This window comes from Callospermophilus lateralis, chromosome 13 (genome assembly GCF_048772815.1).
Source record: "Callospermophilus lateralis isolate mCalLat2 chromosome 13, mCalLat2.hap1, whole genome shotgun sequence".
Classification (NCBI taxonomy): domain Eukaryota; kingdom Metazoa; phylum Chordata; class Mammalia; order Rodentia; family Sciuridae; genus Callospermophilus; species Callospermophilus lateralis.
Window position 1 is genome coordinate 82602457 of NC_135317.1, and position 26692 is coordinate 82629148.

At 33.5% G+C, this 26692-nt stretch overlaps 1 protein-coding gene across 1 annotated transcript in view; it reads right to left on the minus strand.

The window, feature by feature from the left end:
- The window catches only part of Ptprc (protein tyrosine phosphatase receptor type C), a 120962-nt gene that overhangs the window by 22361 nt on the left and 71909 nt on the right, over window positions 1-26692 (minus strand). The window contains exons 11-19 of the mRNA XM_076872930.1: window positions 25287-25412; window positions 20869-21027; window positions 17738-17946; window positions 13724-13784; window positions 9345-9453; window positions 8615-8649; window positions 6511-6620; window positions 5882-5972; window positions 5716-5792 (exon numbers count right to left, since the gene is read on the minus strand). Of these exons, the coding sequence (XP_076729045.1) occupies window positions 5716-5792; window positions 5882-5972; window positions 6511-6620; window positions 8615-8649; window positions 9345-9453; window positions 13724-13784; window positions 17738-17946; window positions 20869-21027; window positions 25287-25412 (977 nt within the window). The remainder of the gene's footprint in view (window positions 1-5715; window positions 5793-5881; window positions 5973-6510; window positions 6621-8614; window positions 8650-9344; window positions 9454-13723; window positions 13785-17737; window positions 17947-20868; window positions 21028-25286; window positions 25413-26692) is intronic.

The window sequence follows — 26692 nt, forward strand, 5'->3', positions numbered from 1 at the left end:
AGCATTTTGAGCAAAATACTACAAGAAGAGGAATTGAAAAATAGTGCCCAAAACTAACAGCGGGAGGTATCTCAGTAAAGGGGGAGGAAAATAACCAAAAAGTAAAAACAAGCCAAACTAAAATAAATAAATAAATAAACACAACTGGAAGTACAAATCATATTTCAATTGTAACCTTAAATGTTAATGGCCTAAACTCACCAATCAAGGGACATAGGCTAGTAACCTGGATCAAAAAATCAAATCCAACAATATGCTGCCTTCAGGAGACCCATATGATAGGAAAAGACATACACAGGCTGAAGGTAAAAGGTTGGGAAAAATCATACCACTCACATGGCCCTCGGAAGTAAGCAGGAGTGGCCATACTCATATCGAATAAAATCAACTTCAAACCTAAGTTAATCAAAAGGGATAAAGAAGGACACTATATACTGTTAAAAGGAACCATCCACCAACAAGACATAACAATTATCAATTTGTATGCACCAAACAATGGAGCTGCAACGTTCATAAAACAAACTCTCCTCAAGTTCAAGAGTCAAATAGACTACAACACAATAATTATGGGTGACTTCAACACACCGCTTCTGCCATTAGACAGATCCTCTAGACAAAAGCTGAATAAAGAAACTATAGAACTCAATAGCACAATCAATAACCTAGACTTAACCAACATATATAGAATATATCAACCATCATCAAGTGGATACACGTTCTTCTCAGCAGCACATGGCTCCTACTCAAAGATAGACCATATATTATGCCATAGGGCCACTCTTAGTAAATATAAAGGCATGGAGATAATACCATGCACCATATCTGATCATAATGGAATGAAACTGGAAATCAATGATAAAAGAAGGAAGGAAAAATCCTACATCACATGAAAAATGAACAATATGTTACTGAATGATCAATGGGTTACAGAAGAGATAAAGGAGGAGATTAAAAATTTCTTAGAGACAAATGACAATACAGACACAACATACCGGAATCTATGGGACACAATGAAAGCAGTTTTAAGAGGGAAATTCATTTTGTGGAGTTCTTTCCTCAAAAAAAGAGAAAACCAACAAATAAATGAACTCACACTACACCTCAAAAACCTAGAAAAGGAAGAGCAAAACAACAGCAAATGTATTAGAAGACAAGAAATAATTAAAATTAGAGCAGAAATCAACAAAATTGAAACAAAAAAACCCATTGAAAAAATTGATAAAACTATAAGTTGGTTCTTTGAAAAATAAATAAGATCGACAGGCCCTTAGCCATGCTAATGAAGAGAAGAAGAGAGAGAACTCAAATTACTAACATACGGGATGAAAAAGGCAATATCACAACAGACACTACAGAAATACAGAAGATAATTAGAAAGTATTTTGAAACCCTATATTCAAATAAAATAGAAGATAGTGAAGATATCGATAAATTTCTTAAGTCATATGATCTCCCCAGATTGAGTCAGGAAGACACACACAATTTAAACAGACCAATAACAAAGGAAGAAATAGAAGAAGCCATCAAAAGACTACCAACCAAAAAAAGCCCTGGACCAGATGGGTATACAGCGGAGTTTTACAAAACCTTCAAACAAGAATTAATACCAATACTTTTCAAGCTATTTCAAGAAATAGAAAAAGAAGGAGCTCTTCCAAATTCATTCTATGAGTTCAACATCACCCTGATCCCGAAACCAGACAAAGACACTTCAAAGGAAGAAAACTACAGACCAATATCTCTAATGAACTTGGATGCAAAAATTCTCAATAAAATCCTGGTGAATCGAATACAAAAGCATATCAAAAAAATTGTGCACCATGATCAAGTAGGATTCATCCCTGGGATGCAAGGCTGGTTCAATATACGGAAATCAATAAATGCTATTTAACACATCAATAGAAGAACCATATGATCATCTCAATAGATGCAGAAAAAGCATTCGACAAATTATAGCATCCCTTTATGTTCAAAACACTAGAAAAACTAGGGATAACAGGAACTTACCTCAACATTGTAAAAGCTATATATGCTAAACCTCAGACTTGCATCATCCTAAATGGAGAAAAACTGAAGGCATTCCCTCTAAAATCTGGAAGAAGACAGGGATACCGTCTATCACCACTTCTATTCAATTTAGTTCTTGAAATACTAGCCAGAGCAATTAGACAGACAAAAGAAATTAAAGACATAAAAATAGGAAAAGAAGAACTTAAATTATCGCTATTTGCGGATGACATGATAATATATTTAACAGACCCAAAAGGGTGTACAAAGAAACTGCTAGAGTTAATAAATGAATTCAGCAAAGTGGCAGGATATAAAATCAACACGCATAAATCAAAGGCATTCCTGTATATCAGCGACAAAACTTCTGAAATGGAAATGAGGAAAACCACTCCATTCACAATATCCTCAAAGAAAATAAGATACTTGGGAATCAACCTAACAAAAGAGGTGAAAATTTATACAATGAAAACTACAGAACCCTAAAGAGAGAGATAGAAGAAGATCTTAGAAGATGGAAAAATGTACCCTGTTCATGGATAGGCAGAACTAACATCATCAAAATGGCAATATTACCCAAAGTTCTCTACAGGTTTAATGCGATGCCAATCAAAATCCCAACGGCATTTCTTGTAGAAATAGATAAAGCAATCATGAAATTCATATGGAAAAACAAAAGACCCAGAATAGCAAAAGCAATTCTAAGCAGGAAGTGTGAATCTGGAGGTATAGCGATACCAGACTTCAAACTGTACTACAAAGAAATAGTAACAAAAACAGCATGGTACTGGTACCAAAACAGGCAGGTGGACCAATGGTACAGAATAGAGGACACAGAAACCAATCCACAAAATTACAACTTTCTTATATTTGATAAAGGGGCTAAAAGCATGCAATGGAGGAAGGATAGCATTTTCAACAAATGGTGCTGAGAAAATTGGAAATCCATATGCAACAAAATGAAACTGAATCCCTTTCTCTCACCATGCACAAAAGTTAACTCAAAATGGATCAAGGAGCTAGATATCAAATCAGAGACACTGCGTCTGATAGAAGAAAAAGTTGGCTATGATCTACATACTGTGGGGTTGGGCTCCAAATTCCTTAATAGGATGCCCATAGCCCAAGAGTTAATAACAAGAATAAACAAATGGGACTTACTTAAACTAAAAAGTTTTTTCTCAGCAAGAGAAACAATAAGAGAGGTAAATAGAGAGCCTACATCATGGGAACAAATCTTTACTCCTCACACTTCAGATAGAGCCCTAATATCCAGAGTATACAAAGAACTCAAAAAATTAAACAATAACAAAACAAATAACCCAATCAACAAATGGGCCACCGACCTGAACAGACACTTCACAGAGGAGGACATACAATCTATCAACAAGTACATAAAAAAATGCTCACTATCTCTAGCAGTCAGAGAAATGCAAATCAAAACCACCCTAAGATACCATCTCACTCCAGTAAGATTGGCAGCCATTATGAAGTCAAACAACAATAAGTGTTGGCGAGGATGTGGGGGAAAGGGTACACTTGTACACTGCTGGTGGGACTGCAAATTGGTGAGGCCAATTTGGAAAGCAGTATGGAGATTCCTGGAAAAGCTGGGAATGGATCCACCATTTGACCCAGCTATCGCTCTTCTCGGACTATTCCCTGAGGATCTTAAAAGAGCATACTATAGGGATACTGCCACATCAATGATCATAGCGCCACAATTCACAATAGCTAGACTGTGGAACCAACCTAGATGCCCTTCAATAGATGAATGGATAAAAAAAATGTGGCATCTATACACAATGGATTATTATGCAGCACTAAAAAATGACAAAATCATAGAATTTGCAGGGAAATGGTTGACATTAGAGCAGATTATGCTAAGCAAAGCTAGCCAATCCTTAAAAAACAAATGCCAAATGTCTTCTTTGATATAAAGAGAGCAACTAAGAACAGAACAGGGAGGAAGAGCATGAGGAAAAGAATAACATTAAACAAAGACAAGTGGGGGGAGAGAAAGGGAGAGAGAAGGGAAAGCATATGGAAATGGTAGGAGACCCTCAATGTTACACAAAATTACATATAAGAGGTTGTGAGGGGAAGCGGGGGGCGGGAAAGAAGGGAGAGAATTGAACAACAGCAGATGAGGTAGAGAGGGAAGATGGGAGGGGAGGGGAGGGAGGATAGTAGGGGATAGGAAAGGTAGCAGAATACAACAGTCACTAATATGCCATTATGTAAAAATGTGAGTGTGTAACCGATGTGATTCTGCAATTTGTATTTGGGGTAAAAATGGGAGTTCATAACCCAATTGAGTCAAATGTATGAAAGATGATTTATCATGAGCTTTGTAATGTTTTGAACAACCAATAAAAAAAAATTGAAAAAAAAAAACTGTAAAACCCCTCTAGAGAGCCATTTAGAATTTTCTTTTTAATTGCAATTATCTATGGTGGTTTTTTTTTTTTCCGTGCAATTCTAACAGATATTTATCCTACAGATACACTAAAACTCTTTTGGAAAAATAAAAGTTCATATGATTCATTATACCATTGTTGGTAGTAGTAGAAGTTAAGAAACCACATTTAATGCCTGATAATTAGGAACTGATAAAATAAACCTCAATGCAGTTATACTGCAAATCACCATAAAAATAGCTAGATGTAAAAATGCTCCACAAAGTCAAAACTATTTCTGGTCTGGCTCCTTCATAGGAAAAGTTGCTGACCCTGTTTTTTACAGTGATAGCATATAAATCCCAGATAGAGAGTTATATGGCTAGCAAGATATAGAATAGTGTGACTATTGTGTTTACATTTTCACATAAAGGGATGGTAATATATGTTGGTGCTTTAATTATATATATATATATATATATATATATGTATATATATACATATATATATATATATATATATATATATATATATATATAAAACTCTGGATGGGTAAATAAAAAGCCAATATAGAAGTGATCTCTTCTGGTAGATGGAGATATTGGGCAAATGGTAGATTGGGTAAGAAGAGTTTTTTCAGTTTATGATGTTTTTATAGTGTTTAAAAGTATTTAACTCATGTAAAGCATTATTTATTTACAATGGTATGATTAATGGAAATATTAAAATATTTTTCAGAAATTTATCATGTATAGATATTTTCATTTTTGGATAAATTCAGTGGACAGAGGATAGATGTCAATTAAGAATGTCGAAGGTACAATGTAGTGTACATAACAGAAGCAATGTGGAGTCAGGCTAACTGAAGCTGAATCTCAAGTCATTGTGATTGTGTGAACAAGCACAAGGTAACTAATGTCAGCCTCTTGGTCCTCATTTACACACCTAGCATAGTGCAGATGGCTGGGAAAATGTAGGGTTCTTATGATGAATATATGCTAGGTCATTTATTTTACTATCCAGCATATAATAGGCATCATAGTATATTAATTTGTAGTATAATTTTGTTTCACAAAGATTAAAATCTTATGTTACATCTGACACCAACAGGAATATAATCAAGAACTACTCTTTTAAATATTAGTGAGTCTGTTCACATCTGTGACCTGGCTTACTTCAAAATATTTCTAATAAATTTTATAAAACTTTACAAAGACAAAGAAAAAAATGAACAGAATGCATAGACATATGAAAAATTTGAACTGTCAATGATGACAAGAATATAAAACAATTTCATATTCTTACTCACATCAATATAACTGGCATTAATATAGTTTGACCCTGCATCTCCATTTATTTCAGAGAGTTCAACACGGTTATAATCATCTGTTTAAAGAAAAGAAAAGAAACAAGTGAAATAATGAGTAATCAAACAGCTTAAATATATAGAAATTCAGTTCTCAATGAGGACTCACAAGGCAGGATGTCAACATAACGGTTTTTATTTTGGTTGAAAGGCTTTCGAGCATCCTTGATAGAAAACTTGCTGAACACCCGCGGAATGCTCTGAAAGACACAAGTGTTCTTTGGGTTAGAGAAAATTTGGGAAAAGAAGTTTCCCTTCACCAGTTATTGTATTGAGTTAATGTGACATCACGTCAATTATTTTCTTTATACTGATAAGCATGTCAGATATGATTATTAATACTAACATTATTAGGAAGTATGCAAAACATTAAAAATGAATGATGAATCATTTCAGAACAAACTTCATAAATAAGACAAAATTTATAATTAGTTGATGCACCACTCTGAAATTCACTTAAAAACAGATGTTTGGATACATAGCTATAGTACAAGTATAAATCGGCCAAATATGTTTTGTGACATGACTTCATATTTGATAATAATACAATAAAGGATTATACCAAAATATTTACTCACTTCATATTATAATCTTGTTAACATTTCATCTGGTCTATAAATATCTACTAATAATATCTGCCTTGATCATATTGGGTAGTATGAGGGATACATTATTAAGACAAATGTTTAGATAAATACATTAAAAATTTTATTATCCTATGTCAGGGGTAACCCATACCTGAAATTCAGCGAGAAAAAGTCGTCCTTCATCAGCAATTTTTCTCTTATAAGTTTCCAACAAATTATCTGCATGAATTGGTTCAACATTCATCAGCTGTTTTTCATCATCTATAAACATATTAAAGATTCAAGTCTAATGTTATGTCTGTCTTTCAAATGTGCATACACATTACCACAAATTTGCATCTAAGACTTTACTCTTAGTGTCTTTCCTTCTCACAAACAGGCTGCCTGGAAAACCTCACTCACATATAAACATTCACCAATAAATCAGTATCTTTCAAATCTTGTGTTTCAGTCTTCCTTTGGGCTTCATATTGTTCTCTCTACTAGAATAGCTTTTCTAGTATTCGACTAGAATACTTTATATTCCTACAGAAAAGATCTCAAACCAAATATCACCATTGTTAGGACACCCATATATCCATGTAATTACATATATTTTATAGTAATTAAGATGTTTATTTTATAACAATTTTTTTATTTTCATTTTAACTTATTCTAAAATATTGTAATTATGCAAATGAAACAAGAGAATTTGATTAATACCCTTCTACCCACTACTCAGTTTAGTTTTATTGTCTATTTACACTAGACTGTGAAACAAGTTATATTCATTTATTGTGCCTCTAGAACATGAAACATGGTTAACTATGTTTTAACATAATATAAAAACTATGTTTCTACTTTTCCATGTCCTGTTAGGTATACTTATTTTGGTACTCATGTTAATTTTCTCCATTTAAAAATGAAGAAAAGTTGTCCATGAGAGTGTTACATTATTTTTATGGTCCATAGAAACCTTCTATCCATCACAGTTATCAAAAGAAGCTGTTGCTTCTTTGGGTTGCTGGGGACCACGCGTATTCACTCATTCTGAACTGAAGACCACTCTCAGGGGATTATGAAGTTCAGGTGTATAAGTTCTAGTTCATTCTATGGTGCAATCACTATTAATTTTGAGATAAATTTCCCTTCCCAATCTGCCTTAACTCCTTAAAATGAATTTTCCTCTTCTGCTCAGATGCTGTTGCTCCTGTGCTCTTAATTCTTCCTCAGTCTATCAAAACTAACTCTCAGGACATGCTGTCCTGTTGATTCATTTATTCATTAGTATGTATTGAATTCCAGGTGCTGGAATAGAGCAGTGAAGAGAAAGAAAAATCTCCCTGTGTTTCCAAAGCTTACATTCTAGTGAGAGAAGATAATAAACAAACGAATGAATTAATAACACACACACAGTCAGATATTAACATATTCTGCCAAAAAAAAAAAAAAGTGAACAACAAGGGACCTCCAGAGAAGCAGCCCTAATGCTTCTGCACATAGCCTTGATACCTGCTGTTACAAGGAAGAAGCCCTTCAAATGTAACTCAAGAGAGGTATTCTAAGGTCTGTCTGTCGTGAGTAAGAAAGAAAAAACAAACACTCATTACTGTAAGCATAGCTTCAATTTTTTAAATTCCATCTCTTTTTACAGGATCATGATTTTTTTTAATTAAAGAAGTAATATAAAAGTTGACAAAAAAAGGAATTTGTTTTCCTCTCCTAAATCAAATTGCTCTTCTGTGTCCTGTCCCTAACTGTGCCTTTAGTGGGAACAGCCATCATCCCACTCTGACAAGGACCTCAGGACACTCATCTCCTCCTTGTCTCTGTGACGTGCCTTCTGCTCTCCTACCCCTCCTCGTCCCTCATCTGTTGATCTAGTGCTTTTCAGGATCTTTACAGACCAGATCCCTGCCTTCCCCACAAGCAGGTTTCTGTTTTCTATCTTTGTGTAGACCCATACATATTCAGTAACTATAGCATTTATCAAATTACTGTCCTATTTGTCAATACACCTGTCTTCATATATTAGATTCGAAACCCTTCAAGAGCAGTCTGTGGCCCATCCCTGTGGAATTCTCAGTGCCTTGCATTTGGCAGAAACTAGGAACTTCATAGAGGCTTGCTTATAGAACAATTGGATTTAATTTTCATCATTGTATCAACAGAAGAAGTCCAGGTTAAACTAAAAATTTCCTAGTTCTTATTTAAAAAATAAATGGACTCAAATGAAAGGGTAAGCATATTCATAAGTAAAAAATAAGCATACTTACCCCTCTCAACAAGTTCCTGTGCTTCATCTAAATTGCTGTGAAAATAAGAAATATGAATGTCTATGATCTTAAGAAACACTGAATTCAGTTGGCATTCAATTCAACTGAGTGAATTTTATTTAATGAATGCATTGAAGTAAGAAAGAAATGAAGACAAGAAAGATGGAAAAGAGAGGGAAAAAGAGGAAGGAAGAGAGGAGATGGGAATGGAGGGAGGTCAGAGAAGAGGAAAAGAGAGGTGAGAAAGTAATTGGGAGTGGAGTAAAGAAAAAAATGAGGGATGATAAAACAACCAAGAAATGTCTGCCAAACTCTGGTATGTGACCAAAAGAGTTGACTTTAATGCTCCTGTTTTTCATAAAATATCATTTTTCCTGGCCAAAGAAATAAGTACATGTCCCCAACTACTTCCCTCCTTTCTTTTGCCTTTGCCACTCTTCGTCCTCTCTGATCCACTTTGTCCTAAAAGAACAGACTCATATTCTTTGCACTGGCTGTAAGCCAAGTAAATCCAGAACATTATTTGCAAATGTAAAAAAATGTGAATACTTAATATAAACCAGTAACACCCATAACAATGACTTCGATCCAGTGCCAGTCATGATCTGTACTCCATGCTGTTTTTTTCCATTCACATATTTATTTAGCTGGGTCCATGACTGCCTTATGGACATGAGCTTGCATGGCTACTTCTACCATGATTATTTTTAATTCATACATCAGTTCTTACCTGGATCTTTTCTTATGCAGATCATAGATTTTATAGAGGACAACAAGCAGGGCTATTGATGTCACAATAATCAGAAATGCCAGAAATGCAATCAGTGCTCTAGAATTATCTAGAAATAAAAAATAACATGAGGAGAGGTTATTATGTCAAATATTTTGCCTGATTACCTGAATAACAATCTTCAGAGAATGTATATATTTTTCACTGTCATAAAGCTTTATAAACTAAAAATTCTCAAATACGACCAGATATAAATAGATTTAATAAATAGATTTCTGATCTTGTGATTTTTGCTATATTATTTAAAGTCAATAAAAGCAGTTATATTTAAAGGGAAATGGCATACCCAAAGGACTTAAAAACAGCATATTGTAGTGTTCTATGAACACTATTCTAGATGCTTAAGATATGTCACAACACAGAATATAAAATTGACAAAAAGTCAGTAGCACTGCTACATGCTAATAGTAGATTTTCTGAAATAAAAATTAAGAGAAAAATCCGACTTAAAATTGTGACAGGTGGGACATGGTGGCATGCACTTGTAATTCCAGCTACTCAGGAGGCTGAGGCAAGGACAATAGCAAGTTTGAAACCAGTCTGGACAACACAGAGAAAGCCCATGTCAAATATATAAATAAGTAAATGTGAAAAGTAAACTATAAAACAAAATACCTAGGAGTAAATACTGCTAAGAATACCTACAACAAAAATTATTAAACATTGATGAAATAAATTACAAAATATAAATAAAAAAGAAAAGAAAAATAGCCTTTGTTTGTATATAAGAACAATGAACACTGTTAAAATGCCCTTACTACCAAAAGCAATGAACAGATTCAAGGCAGTTCCTAATTCAAATGTCAATGACATGCTTCACAGAACTGGAAAAAATAATTCTAAAATTTTATGGAACCGCAAAATCCCCAAATAGACACAGTAATTTTTTGACCCAAAAGAACACAGCTGGAGACATTACCTTCTTTGACTTCAAAACAGACTACAAAGCTATAATAGTCTGCATAGTATAGACATAAATGCAGACCTCTAGACCAAAATAGACAGCCTGGATGTAAACCTACACCAAGCTGCTTTTTGACAAAGGTGCTTAGTTCTTACAACACATATTGGATGAAGGACAATCTTTTCAATAAATAGTGCTGATAAAATTGAATATCAGCAGGCAGAAGAATGAAACTAGACGCATATCTCTCACCAGTTACACTAATCAACTGAAAATAGATTACATACCTAAATAAAAGAAATGAAACTATTAAACTACTAGAAGAAAACCAAAGGAAACACTCAGGACATTGGAAGGGGTAAGGGCTGTTTGGGAGACGAGATTCCCAAAGTAGAGGAAACAAAAGAAACAGTGGGCAAGTAGGACCTTATCAACATAAAAGGCTTCTGTACAGCAAAGGAGACAATCCATAAAGTGAAGAACCTTCAGAGTTGGGGGAAAATATTTGCAAACTATATGAATGACATGTGGTTGATATCTAGAATACATAAGAAACTCCAAAAACTCAGTAGAAAAAAATTAGAAATGAATAATCTTATTTAAAATGGGCAACATATGGATATTTCTCAAAGGAAGACATATAAATGATTAAAATGTGTATGAAAAAAAAGCTTAACAAAACAAATTACGAGAGAAATGTGATGAAAACCACAATGAGATATCACCTCACTCCAATGGTAATGGATATTGTTAAAAATACTAAAGATGACGGGTTCTGGGAGGATGTGGAGGACAGAAATCCCTTGCAATAGGAATAGGAATGTGAATTAGAAGATTCATGGAAAATGAGATGCAGGTTCCTCAAAAAATTAAAACTGGAACTACTGTATGATAGCACAAACCCATTACTGGGTATATATTTCCAAAAGAAATAAAAACAGTGTGCTTAGAAAACTCCCATGTTTATAGCAGTGCTATTCACAACAGCCAAGAAATAGAAAGAATCAGAGCCTCCATCAATTGATGAGTGGATAAAGCGTGGTACCTTGGCACAATAGGGTATGATCATCCATAAGAAGCGTGAAACCTCATCATTTGTGACAGCATGGATGGAACAGGAGGTCATTATGTTAAATGAAATAAAACAGGCCCAGAAAGATAAGACGTACATGATCTCATTCATACATAGAATCTAATAAAAAACTAGTCTCATGAAAGTTGAGAGCAGATTGGTAATGACCAGAGGTTAGGGAACAGGAGGGAGGGTGGGCTGAGGAGTGGTTTATCAATGGGTACTAGGTTACAGTTACACAGGAGCAAGAATTATATGTGCTATATTGCACAGTAGCATGGCTAGAGATCATAATAACTGCACATTTCAAAGAGCTAGAAGAAAAGATTTTTAAAGTTTTCAAGTATAAATATATAATAAATGTGTTACAAGTAGATGTTTCACCTGATTTTTCATTATCCAATGTGTACATATATGAATGGTACCCAATTATATATAATTTTTTTATGTTTTAATGCACCTACTAAAAATAAGTTTAACTTAAAACTTAAAATTCTAAAGAGATATTTCAGAAGACAAAACAAAGATACCTGTTCTCATGGACAATTCTTTCTCGTGAGGAAAGAGTTAATTAAATAATAAACAAAATCAATAAGCAAATAGAAAAGTAGTGTAAAAATGATAAAGTCTGTCAATATGAAAATACTACAACATAAGGCAGGCAAAGTACCAGTTCCAAAAATATCTGCATTCTCACAGGGGGAAATAGACACTGGACAAAAAGTCAGTGGGGTGGTAGGAAGGAGAAGGAATCTATATAGTATATGGTTAGTGAAGGTCTTAAGTTTTCTTGTCAATAAAATAGGTGTTATTTTTATTCTCTTTAAAAGGTTATTTATACTAGCTTCACATCTAAAAATGGTTAGATAGATGAATATAAATATGAGTGGATTATATTGAATGTTTTTAAGAAAGTTCTTATTAGAATAGACTTTTAAAGTGACCCAAAATGTTTCTGGTCCTGTCTATATCTCAAATTCCCTTCCCTAAAAATGTCAATCCTGACCAGGGGTTAGTGGCATGCATACATCCACACATACATACACACATGACATATGTACATACATGTGTGCATAACATCTTTATATACATATGTGTATGTATATGCCACATACATGATATTGATATTGTTGCCAGTTGTGGATAACATGTCATCAGAATACAATCAAATCTCATCTTCCTCAAGTAATTTATTTATTTGAAACCATGTTGCTAGCAAAGTAGAAAAACTCAAAGTGAGATTTTGCAAGAAATTGCATCAAGTGAATACAAATAGTATTCTGATCCATTATAGTTAATTATAATGGGTTCTACAAAAATATTAAGTAGCATCGGACTGGCTTTGATAAACTTATTTATTTAAAAAAAAAGCCAAATCTTCAGATATATTCTGTGGAGTCTAAACACAAATTTTCTACCTTCTTTCCAGGAACTCTGCGAAATGCATCCATCCATAACGGCAGAGAGGATGACAGACAAAGGTAAATAAAAGGCATAGAAATTTTGCATTTGGAAATTAGAAAAGAAAGCAGAGGAAGTCACCAACTAACCTGATGAACAGGAAAGAGACCAATCACTCAGAATATCTGAGTCTCAAATGTGAGGAGAACATACACGGTGGAAGGTAACCACAGGACAGAAAACAGGCAAACGTTTATTGAGTTAGTCACTCTAGATAAAGAGTTCACAATATTATTTGCTGATATATGATGGAAATTATAAGAAAAACTGCAAATAGACATATAGTCAAAGTGGTTATTCTGGAGAGGTAAACACCGGGCAGATAATGTGACATATAGCTGTTGTTGTTGTTATTATTATTATTATTATATAATAAAATTTATTTGAGGGATTTGTTCCATGTGCACCTTTACTTTAATTACAATATTTACTATAAATATTTAAACAGAGATATTGTTATTAGGGAATGCTTATCTTCAATTAGACAAATCAGGAGAGATGTGAATCTAAGGCCCACTTCTGAAAAGCCATGTTTAAGGGACAGAATAAAGAACAGAAGAAAAAAAAAAAGGCCACAATCTCTAAAACTGCACACAGGACAAAGTTATTAGCATGCATAAATGTAACAAACATTATCATAATTTAATATTCTTAGTCAATAATTCATCTTACAGATTATTTTAAGAAAGCAATAATCCTTTAATTGCATTTTCTAGTTTGAATTTATGATATTGCATTTGAATATGATGTTTACCTATATGTATTTACCCTGATAACTTAAGATATTATATTATTTATTTAAATGTCTAATTTAATCATTCAAAAATTAAATGTAAGTTTGATTGCAAAACAATATATTTTTGTAAGATAGAATAAACTTACAAGATGTTGAATGATGCTTAGTAACAGGATTTCCAGAATGTATTCCATTGTTGAAGTAGACCTAAATGTCAGTAATAAAAAAGAAAATAATTTAGTTTTTCAATGTAAATGTATAAAGCTGTTTATTTTTGTTTAAAATATGCTAATATGCTTTAAAGTTGAAACTTGAAGATCATGCCAAAATGAAGATCATTTCAAAAATGTTGTCAAACATTTTTGAAAAGGCAGTCAAAAAGATAGAAAGAAATCTTACCTTATTTTTAGCAATGATAATAACTTATAATCAGTGATATAAATAAAAATGGCTGAAGAAATAAAATCTAATACATCAAAAGGTTCATATTTTAGCATTAAAATTACCATCAGAATGCTAATATCTTCACATTTTATTTTAAAAAGGGAAATTTAACCATATGCTATTAATAAGAGTTGCACATAAAATGCACTTACTTTTTTTTTTTTTTAGAGAGAGAGAGAGAGAGAGAGAGAGAGTGAGTGAGTGAGTTTTCGGCGGACACAACATCTTTGTTTGTATGTGGTGCTGAGGATTGAACCTGAGCCACATGCATGCCAGGCGAGCGCTCTACCGCTTGAGCCACATCCCCAGCCCCAAAATGCACTTACTTTTTAAGGATAAATGAATACAGTGTAAAATATAGAGTAGAGGCATAACTAACACAAACACCTATATCTTATAATATTCAGTACAAATAAACAATGAAGATGTACAGGGAAACTGAAAGAGTAAGAAGTAATGATAATCTTGGCACAATAAAATCTCAAGTAAAATAGATTGTAATAATGCCTCAAAAGGGATTAATGGTAAATGTTTAATATGGCAAATATATAACCAGCCTTTGATTCTATAGAAAGTTAGATGATTTCCCAGTATTCATAGTACATTCACATTTATCATATATTGAGCTGTAAAAAAAATTCTATCAATTCTAAAGGCAGGGAGCACAAAATTCAATTATCTATTATAACTGATAATTACCAATAATAAAAAAATGCAAGCACCAAAAATGTAGAAACAGTCTCTTAATTAAAAACTTGCAATCACAGATTCTTTAGAAATTAGTAGAAATCAGAATACTCTAATTTAAGCATTCATTCATTATATTTTTTATGCAGGGATCAGAAATTAGTGACAAACAATATAGACATAAGTTTTGAACACAGTCAAAAACTTACCAAGGGACAATTCATAGTCTTAATCTCTTTTAAAATAACAGAAAAGAAAAGATATATAATGGTGGGGGAATAAATACTTTTGATACAAAACCTACCAGAAGAACCCCAAAATGAATATATGAACAATAAAAATAAAAATTAAGAATAATAAAAACATTGCTATTAATTTGTTAACAAAACTAAGTAAAGCTAATATAATTGCTCCCTCACGGAGGTGTAAATGTGGTAGTAGAGACAGAAATAAACATGAAAACAAGTTAAGATAAGTGCAAAGAAGAAAACAAAAGGTAGCCTTTTGCAGAGTGCAGAAAGGGATTTGGATAGTAAGATTATATGTTAATATGATGTTCACCTATATCCAGAATAATTTATAATACTTGAAGAGTGGGAGAAGATAATTCTAAGACGAGAGAAGAACATGGCATAAGGAGCTTACAGAGAATAAAACTTTGGTGCATTTGAGAAACTAAGACCAGCATGCCAGGAGTTTGGTGGGCACTAACAAGGCAATGGAAAATGCCCGTGAATGTACGATGTTATTATGGTAACAACAACATGTTCCTTTTAGATGGACGATTCTTGAAAAAATATCGGTACACTCACTCAAAAAGGTTATAAAAATCAGAAAAGAATAATCATATTAAAAGAATCCATAAGTGGTTCTCAAAGAATTTTTTTGTAGTAAATATATTTAAATAAATTTTTCAGAGAACAAATTATTCCTATACTATAAAAAAATCATAAAACAGAAAAAGGGAAAATATCTCAAGGGCGTTTTATCCCTTAGCATAACTTTTATATATAGCTGCAACAAGATCAGTGCATGCCCGCAGCTGTGCCAATACTCTCTCTCTTTGCTTACTGAATGGGATCCACTTTAGGAAAATCCATTCATAAAGACTATAAAATATTAAGCAATTGATCTGTAATATTTTAGAAGAATAATATACAATGACAAAGGAGAGATTCCCACCTCCCTTGGAATATGACGATGGTGTAGCATTAGACCTCCCACTGTAATTCATCATGTAAACAAATCACACCATGGTATCACAACATAATGGAAGTGCTACAAAGTGTGAATTTCAAACCCAAGCAGGAGATAAGTTCCATGCTTTAATATTTCTTTCCACGACTGAATGGCAAAGAACATTTTGTGCCTTAAAAATTACTTTGATAAAACTCCAACTTATGTTTCTGGATAAAAATAACCAAAAAAAGATTATCAATATAAAAATATACTTCAAGTGACAAAAGTTATGAAGCCAATGATCAACTTCTTATTAGTTAATTGTAGAAATTTCCATTTAACAGGAATAAAAGTGATGTATCTGTATAAACATAAAATTGCATAAGACTCTAAGGGCTGTGAAGAAAATTAAAATGTAAAGTATAAACTAAAAACAAAATTAACAGCACACATGACATAGAGTTTAACATCATTTAATATACAAAGAAATTACCCCAAAAAGTGGACAAATGAGGTGAAGATATGTTATCATAAGGACAATAACAAAACTATATGTAATCTTAACAGAAAGTAAAAATCCTCATTAAAACAGAAAGAGATACAAATACCTTATTCTACATGCTAAATGCAAAAGTATAGGCGAGACTCTCAAGAGACAGTCATTTCATACATTAATATAAAAAAACGGTGATATGTGTCCAAACAAATCTTAAAATATATGTAAATTTCTTTGGACTCAACCAATCTATTTCATGAAGTTTATCAAACAGAAATTATTAAAGACATTCAAAGATTTTGCTATTACCAGTAAGTGTGTTTACAGGATGTGTCTATATTAGAGATCAACATACAGTTAGTGGAATAGGATAAATCATGTAATAGAATTTAAGCATATATTAAAAATTACATAGTAGTAAAATATTTAACATGGAAAGATGAGCATGATATAATGACATATGAAAAATATGGTTTGCTGGGCGTGTGACACTGAGACAGGAGAATCATGAGTTCAAGCCAGTCTCAGCAAATGCAAGTCACTAAGAACTCAGTGAAACCTTGTCTCTAAATAAAATAGAAAAATATGGTTCACTAAACTGTATTCAGGATGTTGACATTATACTTGTTAAATGATTAAAAATGTGCATTACAGGAGTGGGACACGGTGGACCACACCTGTAATCTCAGCTGCTCAGGAGGGCAAGGCAGAAGGAATGAAAGGCCAGCCCAGGCAATTTATATCCTGTCTCAAAATAAAAAGTAAAAAGGGATGGGGATGTAGTCGCTCAGTGGTAGAGCATCCCCAGACTCAGTCCCCAGTAATACATACACACACACACAAACAAACAAATAAGAAAGGAAAAAAAAAGAAATGTGCATTGTACATTTTCAAAGTATATTCATAAACTATGATCTACACATTGAGATTATGAATATTTTAAAGTTTTTGATGCTCACTAATATTGTCTGAAATTTTGTTTTTAGCATTTTCTAACCTCCATGTGCATAAAATTTTGCAGTTGAAAAATTCACATTAATAAAAAGAAAAGGGTCAAGAAGAAAATTGGCTAAGTAATAATGTGTTGCACAGAAAGGACAGCACTTCTTGACACATGAGCACTAACTTCCATATAATCAAATCATTTTGAAGTTGAACAAAACATTTCCGTTAAGCCATAGTTAATAGTTCCAGGGATAAAAAGATTGGAGTCAAATTTTTGAAACTCCTTCAGTGTGATTCCATTAGACATCAGAGTTCATATGATCACTGATCTGAATGCTATTCAAGTACTAGATAGTAATTGCTAAAATATATATTGGTACTATTATTATTATAGAAAGCATGATCTTACCTTCAACTCATATTCTGTTGAATAGTAAAGATCATGTAAATAGAATTCACATTTTTTGTCTTTCTTTTCCATGAGACTACCTCCAGTTTTGACTTCCAAGTGGTAGCTTCCATTGTTGGGGCCATTAATCTCTTTAGGTTGTGTACATTTGACAGAAAAACTGTTGTCTCCCGTCTGGGTGACATTCAATCTCTGGACCTCGGTTGGATCTATCAAAGACAAAAAGAGATTTGTTATTTTAATCATTTAATAAGTACATGTTTAAATTACTGGATATTGTATATAGTATAAAATAGCTTAAATGTTATCTTGGGATTATAATAGTACATAAATTTAAAAAGCTGGAGCCAAACATTTAAAAACAAATCACCTGTTCATTCAGTGAGTATGAACAAGTAGGTTGTATTTCAAATCGTGAGATGTATGCAGTCCCTGAAGGAAAGTATGTGGAATTAAAGAATAGGAAAAGAGCAGAGGGTGAGGGAAGGAGGAGGGAGGAGAAATGATGGTGATCCAGAAACCTCCAAGGCCTACCTCTCCTTACAACCATCCTTTCCCCAAATTCTTGAATTTTCCCCAAATTCTTGAATTCTTGAATCCTGCTGAACAGTGGCTTGGTTCTTCAAGAGCAAGCAACAGATTGTGTTTGCTTTCTGTGATATCACAGAAACTCCGGGAGACAACAGAGGCATAAATTTGGCCTTTTAAAGTCAGAACCTCAATGACAGGGAGAATAAACCCTAAAAAGGGAAATTTTTTCACCAATGTGGCATCCAATAAACTCTCTGAAGCTTCCAACACTGCCTTACTCAGGGTCATTTCTTCTTCCTGTCCCTCATGGAAGTTAGTAATTAGGGGCGGATCTATCTTGGGGCCTGGAAACTATGGAGACATTATATAGATGGCAATAGCCAAATGTCCCCCAAAATCTCAAATGAAAAATATGATGAAAAATAACATAGTATGTAGATCAGTGTGACATAAAGAAGAAAACTGCTAAAAAGCATTGTGTTTCATGTGTTTTATCAGGTGAACAGAGGTTGATATAATGCTTTGTAAAACATTGCTAGGTCTCTGATTGCAGTTAATAGTCTACATAGTAAAGACGACAAAAAAGAATACATTTTTATTGCAGTTGGTTAGGTGTTCAGTTGCCTAAAATATTACAAATCTCACTGACGCATTATTCCTGCTATTCTATGACTGTGTCTAAAGAGAAGAGAGAACTTAGGATAGCAGTTTTTTTAATTATTTTAAATTATTTTTGTTTAAAATTGTAATAAACTCTAGATGTTAAAAAATGTGCTAGATCAATGTGTTTCCCAAATGAAGCATAAAGGTGGACGCATAATAGAATAGAATGCTCTTTGCCATTCATTCATGGAAAGAACTATTAAAGCATGGATCTCGCCAACATTTATTGTTGCCTATATTCTTGATGATTGCCATTCAGATAGGAGTGAGATGAAATCTTAGAGTAGTTTTGATTTGCATTTCTCTAATTGCTAGAGATGTTGAACACTTTTTCATATATTTGTTGATCAATTGTATTTCTTCTCCTGTGAAGTGTCTGTTCAGTTCCTGAGCCCATTTATTGATTGGGTTATTTGGGGTTTTTTTGGTGTTTGTTGAGTCCTTTATATATCCTAGAGATTAATGCCTTATGAGAGGTGGACGTGGTAAAGATTTTCTCCCAATCTGTAGGCTCTCTCCTGATTTTATTAATTGTTCCCTTTGCTGAGAAAAAGCTTTTTAATTTGAATCCATCCCATTTATTAATTCTTGATTTTACTTTTGTGCTTTAGGAGTCTTATTAAGGAAGACAGATCCTAGGCCAATGTGGTGAAGATTTGGTCCTAGTTTTTCTTCTATTAGGCACAGAGTCTCTGTTCTAGTGCCTAAGTCTTTGATTCACTTTGAGTTGATTTTTATTCAGGGTGAGAGATAATGGTTTAATTTCATTTTTCTACATATGGATTTCTAGTTTTGCTAGCACCATTTGTTAAACAGACTATCTTTTCTCCAGTGAATGTTTTTGTTGCCTTTGTCTAGTATGACATAACCATATTTATGTGGATTTGTCTCTGTGTTCTCTATTCTGCACCACTGGTCTACAAGTCTATTTTGGTGCCAATACCATGCCGTTTTTATTGCTATAGCTCTGTAGTACAGTTTAAGGTACCATTGTGATGCAGGATGCTTCTTCCAGACCTTAAACAATACCATACTTTCCTTGCTAAGGATTGCTTATCCAAATAAATTTATCCAAATAAATTTCACTATTGCTTTTTCTAATTCTATGAAGAATATCATTGGGATTTTGAAAAAAGGACACTGGTAAATTGCTGGTGAGTCTGTAAATTGGTGCAACCACTATGGAAAGCACTATGGAGATTCCTCAGAAAATTGGGAATGGAACCACCATTTAATCCCACTCCTTGGTTTATACCCAAAGGACTTAAAATCAGCATACTATAGTGACACAGCCACATTAATGTTTATAGCAGCTCAATTCACAATAGCTAGACTATGGAACCAGCCTAGGTGTCCCTCAATAGATGAATGGATAAAGAAAATGTGGTATATATGCTCAATGGAATATTACTCAGCTTTAAAGAAGAGTAAAATTATGGAATTTGCCAGTAAATGGTTGGAGTTGAAGAATATAATGCTAAGTGAAATAAGCCAATCCAATAAAACCAAAAGCCAAATGTTTTCTCTAATATGCAGATGCTAATTCACAATAAGGCACAGTAGGGGCACTAGGGAAGAATAGCATTATCTTAGATTAGGTAGAGAGAAGTGATGGGAGAGGAGAGGAGGGGATATAGGGATAGGAAAGATAGTAGAATGAAACAGACATTATTACTGTATGTACTTATGTGACTACATGACCAATATGATTCTGCAACATGTACACTCAGAAAAATGAGAAATTATATCCCACCTATGTATGACATATCAAAGTACATAAATACATTCTATTGTCATGTATAACTAATAAAAACAAATTATATATATATATATATATATATATATATATATATATATATATATAAACATATATATAACACACATATTTTTGAAAATAAAATGATATTATCAAAAATTAAAAAAAGTCTGGAACTTACATCCCGCTTGGGTTTGAAATTCACACTGAATAGCAGTTCCATTACGTTGTATTTTTGCAATGACAAAGGCGTATAATGATACACTATATTTTTGAAAGGGTTTCAAATTTCTCAAATCATATTTCCTTTGGTTCATATCCAGAGTGGCACATTTTTCTCCTTAGGAAAAGAAAAGAAAAGAAAAATTTAGCAAAGTTCTTAAAAGTCACGATCACCATATTTTTCATTTGGTTTCCATGTAATTCCAAGCAGACTCAAATTAATGAGAAATAAGTATATCCTTAATGCTCAGATGTACATATAATGCTCAGAAAATATTATTGAACAATTCAATTTTTATAAATAAACTCAAATATTCAAAAATGATGGTTTCATATGATTGATTTTAGTACATGATATATTTAAAATCCCAGATACATTTGTGAAGGTATTCTCTTTTATTCCCAAGACAACTATAAAAGTTGTAAATTGGAATACTTTTTTATCAAACCTTTTCCAATTCTTAGCCTCCAAATGTTGAACATTAACCTGAGCTACCATTATGAACCTTCACTGCAGACATCATTTGATCATCAATAACTAGGTCTGCTCTATCATACTACATTAAGAACTATAGGAATCCATGGGATCCATGAGACTGAGGGAAAGCTTCACTCTAGTATTGGAATCTGAGTTCTTCATTCAAAGATGAGTGAAACTGAGTGGCTTAAGGGAGAAAAGAAGATGCTATAAGTCAAAGAAGGAATGTTTTCAGTTTAGGGACAAGCCTGACTAAGTCAGGGACACATCTGAGAAATTGGGTCTCATTGAAGTATCTTAACATTCAGGCAGAAGAGTTAGCATTTGTCAAATGAAAAACATCACTAGGCATGTGTCATTAGCTGTCCATGGGCTGTGTGTGGACTGTTGCATGCAGTAGCCTTGCGAGGGCGTAAGTCTGGCATTGGGAACTTCTGGTGGCATCCCCCCACGACCTGATGTAGGTGAACTTTCCCCTCAAGCTCTGCCAAAGATCCCACACAGCATCTGAGATGGGTGTGACCTGACAAAATGTCAATCAACCTACTGAATGCAAGACATCAGGAAGCAAGACTTTGCCCTTGAAACCTTATCTCTGCTTTGATGGACCCCCTTAAGTAAACTACCAGAGCCATTTTGTCTTTTGTCTAGTTCCAGAACCCAAATGGACTAGATCTATCAGGGGCTTTGCTTCCTAAATATATTTCTGAGTATTTGTGCTTTGTTATTTACTAATCACTCGAGATTGTAAGTTTTAGGATGGCTTGGATTCTCCTGGACAGGAAGAAAAACTCCTTCATGACACGTTGGCCATCATCTTCTCCGAAAGTCACTGACATTTTTTTATTAGACAAATGACATAAGAAAGGATGGGTTAAATGAAGATAGGAGAATTAGCATGTTATTGCATAGTAGCTAAAATGATAATGATAAAACTGATAATGATAAAGAAAAATAAAGCAAGCACTTGTTCCATGTGCCAAAATGTCCGGCACATAATTTTTAGACAATATATATGAATCAATTAGTTTAATCATCTCTTTGACCCTATATGTAGTATCATCTGATTTTACAGATGAGAAAACCGAGCCACAGAGAGATCCAACAATCTGTCCATGACTTCAGTGGAAAGGAAGAATGAAGCCAACGTGAAATCAAGCTTGAGATCTCAGAGTCCATTCTCCATTCTTTGCCATTTCACATGCCAACTGGGGTAGAAGAGGGGACAAGTAACCGTAGCAGGACAAAGCTTGACTTTTTCTTGAGTGCCTCCATTCTCTGGATGTGCCATTGGGCTTGTAGAAGCAATGTGTGTTTCAAAGATGCAGTATATGCTTATGTCTTATCTTAGTCACTTATTTGTAAAGTGGAAGTTGTAATATCTAGACAACACCATGGGATTCCCAATAGTGAGATATCGTAGCTATTCTAGAATGATTACATTGCTGGTGGGACTGCAAGTTGGTGCAACCAATCTTGAAAGCAATATGGAGATTCCTCAGAAAACTTGGAATGGAACCACCATTTGATCCAACTATTCCACTCCTTGGCACATACCCAAAGGACTTAAAATCAGCATACTACAGTGATGCAGGTACACCAATGTTTATAGCAGCTCAATTCACAATAGCTAAATGATGGAACCAAACTATGTGCCCTTCAACACATGAATAGATAAAGAGAATGTGGTATACATACACAATAGAATATTATTCGGCCTTAAAGAAGAATGAAATTATGGCATTTGCCAGTAAATGGATGTAGCTAGAGAATATAATGCTAAGCAAAATAAGTCAATCCCAAAGAAACAAAGGCCAAATGTTTTCTCTGATATGCTATACTAAGTCACAATAAAGGGGGCTAGGGAAGAATAGAAGTACTTTGGATTAGACAGGGGGAGTGAAGGGAGGGAAAGAGATATGGGGCGAGGAAGGATAATAGAATGAATTGAACATTATGATCCTGTATGTGTATATGATTACACAATTAGGAAAACTCTACATCATGTATAACATAAGAATGAGAAATTATACTCCCATTTATGTATGATATGTCAAATTGCATTCTACTATCGTGTAACTAATTAGAACAAATTTTTTAAAAAGTGAAGCAACTGAGACATGTCCTGTCTCGGAGTCATGTGTGTTGCACTGAAAATTCCCAGAAATATACTAAGTTCTCTGCTTGTGCTTTCTTTTTCAGAAAGATCTCAGGAAATGTGCTATCAATTTCCTGACTTGGACTACTTTAAAGCATTTCTTAAACACTGTTTCAAATCATGTCACCATGTTGCTACTCAAGGGATTTTGTACTGTCAAAAAAAAAAAAAGCTGTATTTTTTCCTTTAATAAAAAGCAATCCATAAAATAATTTCCAGCTATATTATTGGTATTTTGTAGAGTTCACATTGATTTCAATAAGGCTTAAAAATACTCCTCTGAATGCAGTAAATTTAGAAGTACTCTTTCCCACTACTGAGGAATTTTTATTCAGTTGGCATCATTAAGTTAATGACACAATAGTGTAGTTCCCTAAAATGTTTAAAATCATGAACAACGCAATGGCAGAAAGAGTACAGCCTAAGCTGTTGAACATTTATCTTAAGTTCTGTTGGCCTCAGTTTCATCATATGAACCATGAAAAAAAAAAAAAAAAATATATATATATATATATATATATATATATATATATATATATGCCTTCCTTCTCAGAGTCATTATTAGGATACTGGATGAAATCTTTAACCCATTAAGTCCAATGTTTCCAATTCTGTGAATACTTCAACAAAACTCGCACTGGTACATTAAAATAGACTGGAAATTATAACCTAGAGTTTATATATTATTATATTAATTAATATAATTGTTATTAGAGTCTTGACATTATAATATAATTATATTGTAGACTGTACGCTATATTTAAGTTTTTACCAGTATTCCACATCTGGAATGATGGGACAAAATGGTTTAAGCAGAACATTATAAAAATACCCGATAAACCAAGGAAACTAAATAAATACCATTTACATTTTTCCTCACATTTTAATTCCTGGCTTTCAGAGTCCCTGAAACAAATTATGAAACAATAAAATACAATCTATGATTAAAAAGTTATATGAACTGTAAATCTGAAAGACTTTATTCCTGTGGATTTTTAATAGTGATTTTATTTGAAATAACAAGAGAGGTTAACAACTACTTCCAAAATATTATGATCCTACCAGCTCTCTTTGTCTTGGATACAGTGAGAGAGGATCTCATTATGGCACGGGTTTGAGATGAATGAGAAAACAAAGCAGAACACACCTGTGAGGAGGATGGTGGGTTTTGCTATGGAAAGAATAGACTGTGTCCTGAATCCAAAGGTGCTTTAGGCAAAGGTAGTGCATGTTCTAGAGTGAAGGCTGGATTTAGCTACTAGCATACAGTTTTGGAGAAAAGGGCACACATGATCTTGTCCAACTTCCTCTTCTATCCCTTCCAATCCTACACCAGCTTTATAGATGGACAGACAATATTTTGTGTACAGCCACTGGAATAAGTTTTGGAAGGTGTTTGCTTTTGGTTGGCTTGTTTAGGGACTTGAATAATGATTTTGAAACAGTATGAGTCAATTACATAACATTTACAAGACAGATATAAGTAATGTCTGTTAGAGATTTTCTTCATCCAAGCTTTGGAGTGCAAAGATTGGAACAAAGACACATCATGAAAAATAAGCCAATATTGGAGATGTTCTGTGTTCAGGAATGGAAGCAATTCTAAAATCAAGGCAAATAGGATACTCTCACAGTCTCTATGCTTGAAGCTCTATGGTTCACTGGCTCTCTTCATACATCTAATACTTTTAAATTCTTTATTTCTCTTTCTTGATATAGAATTTAATTCTATATAAATTACCTGAATTGAGCTTATGACAAAGAACAAATCCACTGGGAGTGAACCCACTTTCTGGGGATTTCCAGCTAATTACTCCTTTTTCGTAACTTTCACCATGGCAAGAAAGATTCTGAGGCATTTCTGGAACTGTTTAAAGAATAAGAATAGGTAATATGAAGAATAAGACACAGAACAATCATTCTTTATATAACCACTGTGCAATATTAATAGCCATATTTAATTGTGAATTAGCAATGAAATTTAAAGAACAAAATTGGAGTTTATTAAATTTGCTTTAGAATTAATGAACAGGCTAAGTGTCTCTTCAGGGTGGCCTTGTGAAACTTAAGCATTCCATTGACCTGAAGATACCCAAGAATGCCCTTTTCCTCTCATACATGTCATTGTCAAGATACCTTGAAATTTCTAGAACTTGCTGTGTCAGGAATATCAACTTTTTAGCACTGATAAATTTAACAGTAAGTATTTGAATAGCACTTATTGCTTCCAGTAACTAGTTATTAAAACCTGAGATAAAGAATATTATAGATGTTTAAATGAAATTTCTGAGGCATAATTTATGTTGACATGCATCCACTTGAGGTACAGCTTGACACATTACAATGAATGTATACATCCACATAACCCACACCATCATCAAGATGTAGAGTACTTCTATCATCTCAAAAAGTTCTTTTGTGCCTCTTCTCAGTCAACCCAGCTCCACTGCCCAGCCTACACACCTTCTGATCTGCTTTCTGTTACTATATATTAAATGTGTCTTATTATCAATTTCATACAAATAAAATTAAACAGTAAGTAATATTTTACATCCCACATATTTCATGTAACATAACGTTCTGGAGGTTTATTCTTGTTGGTGCATATGTCAGTGGCTACTGATTTCTTTAATACTCATTGGTCATGCTGTGGTTCAGATAATGAATGTCCTCCATGACCATGCGTTAAAGGTTGGTTCCTAAAGTGTGCTACTGGGAAGTGGTGGAACCTTTAGGAGATAGAATCTAATAGGAGGTTCTTAAGTCATTGAAGGCATACCCTTGAATGGAATTGAGGAACCCCAGTCTCTTCCTCTTCTCTTTTTGCTTCATGGCGCACAAGGTGAGCAGTTTGCTCAAGGATGCACTCCCCATGATTGCCATCCATTGTCCTCACTAGAGGCCCAAAGCCTGGGGTCACCCAATCTTGGAAAAGAACTTCCAGAATCATGATCTAAATAAACCTTTTCTATTTATACATTAATATTTCCTTCTAGGATGAAAAGGTGACTAATACAAGCAGTATTTATATCATTGTAAAGGTATGTCACATTTATCTATAATTCAGCAGTAGATGATATTTGAGTTATTTCTAGATTTTGGGCTACTCTGAATGAATCTGCTTTGTTTTGTGGATATATTTTTCCC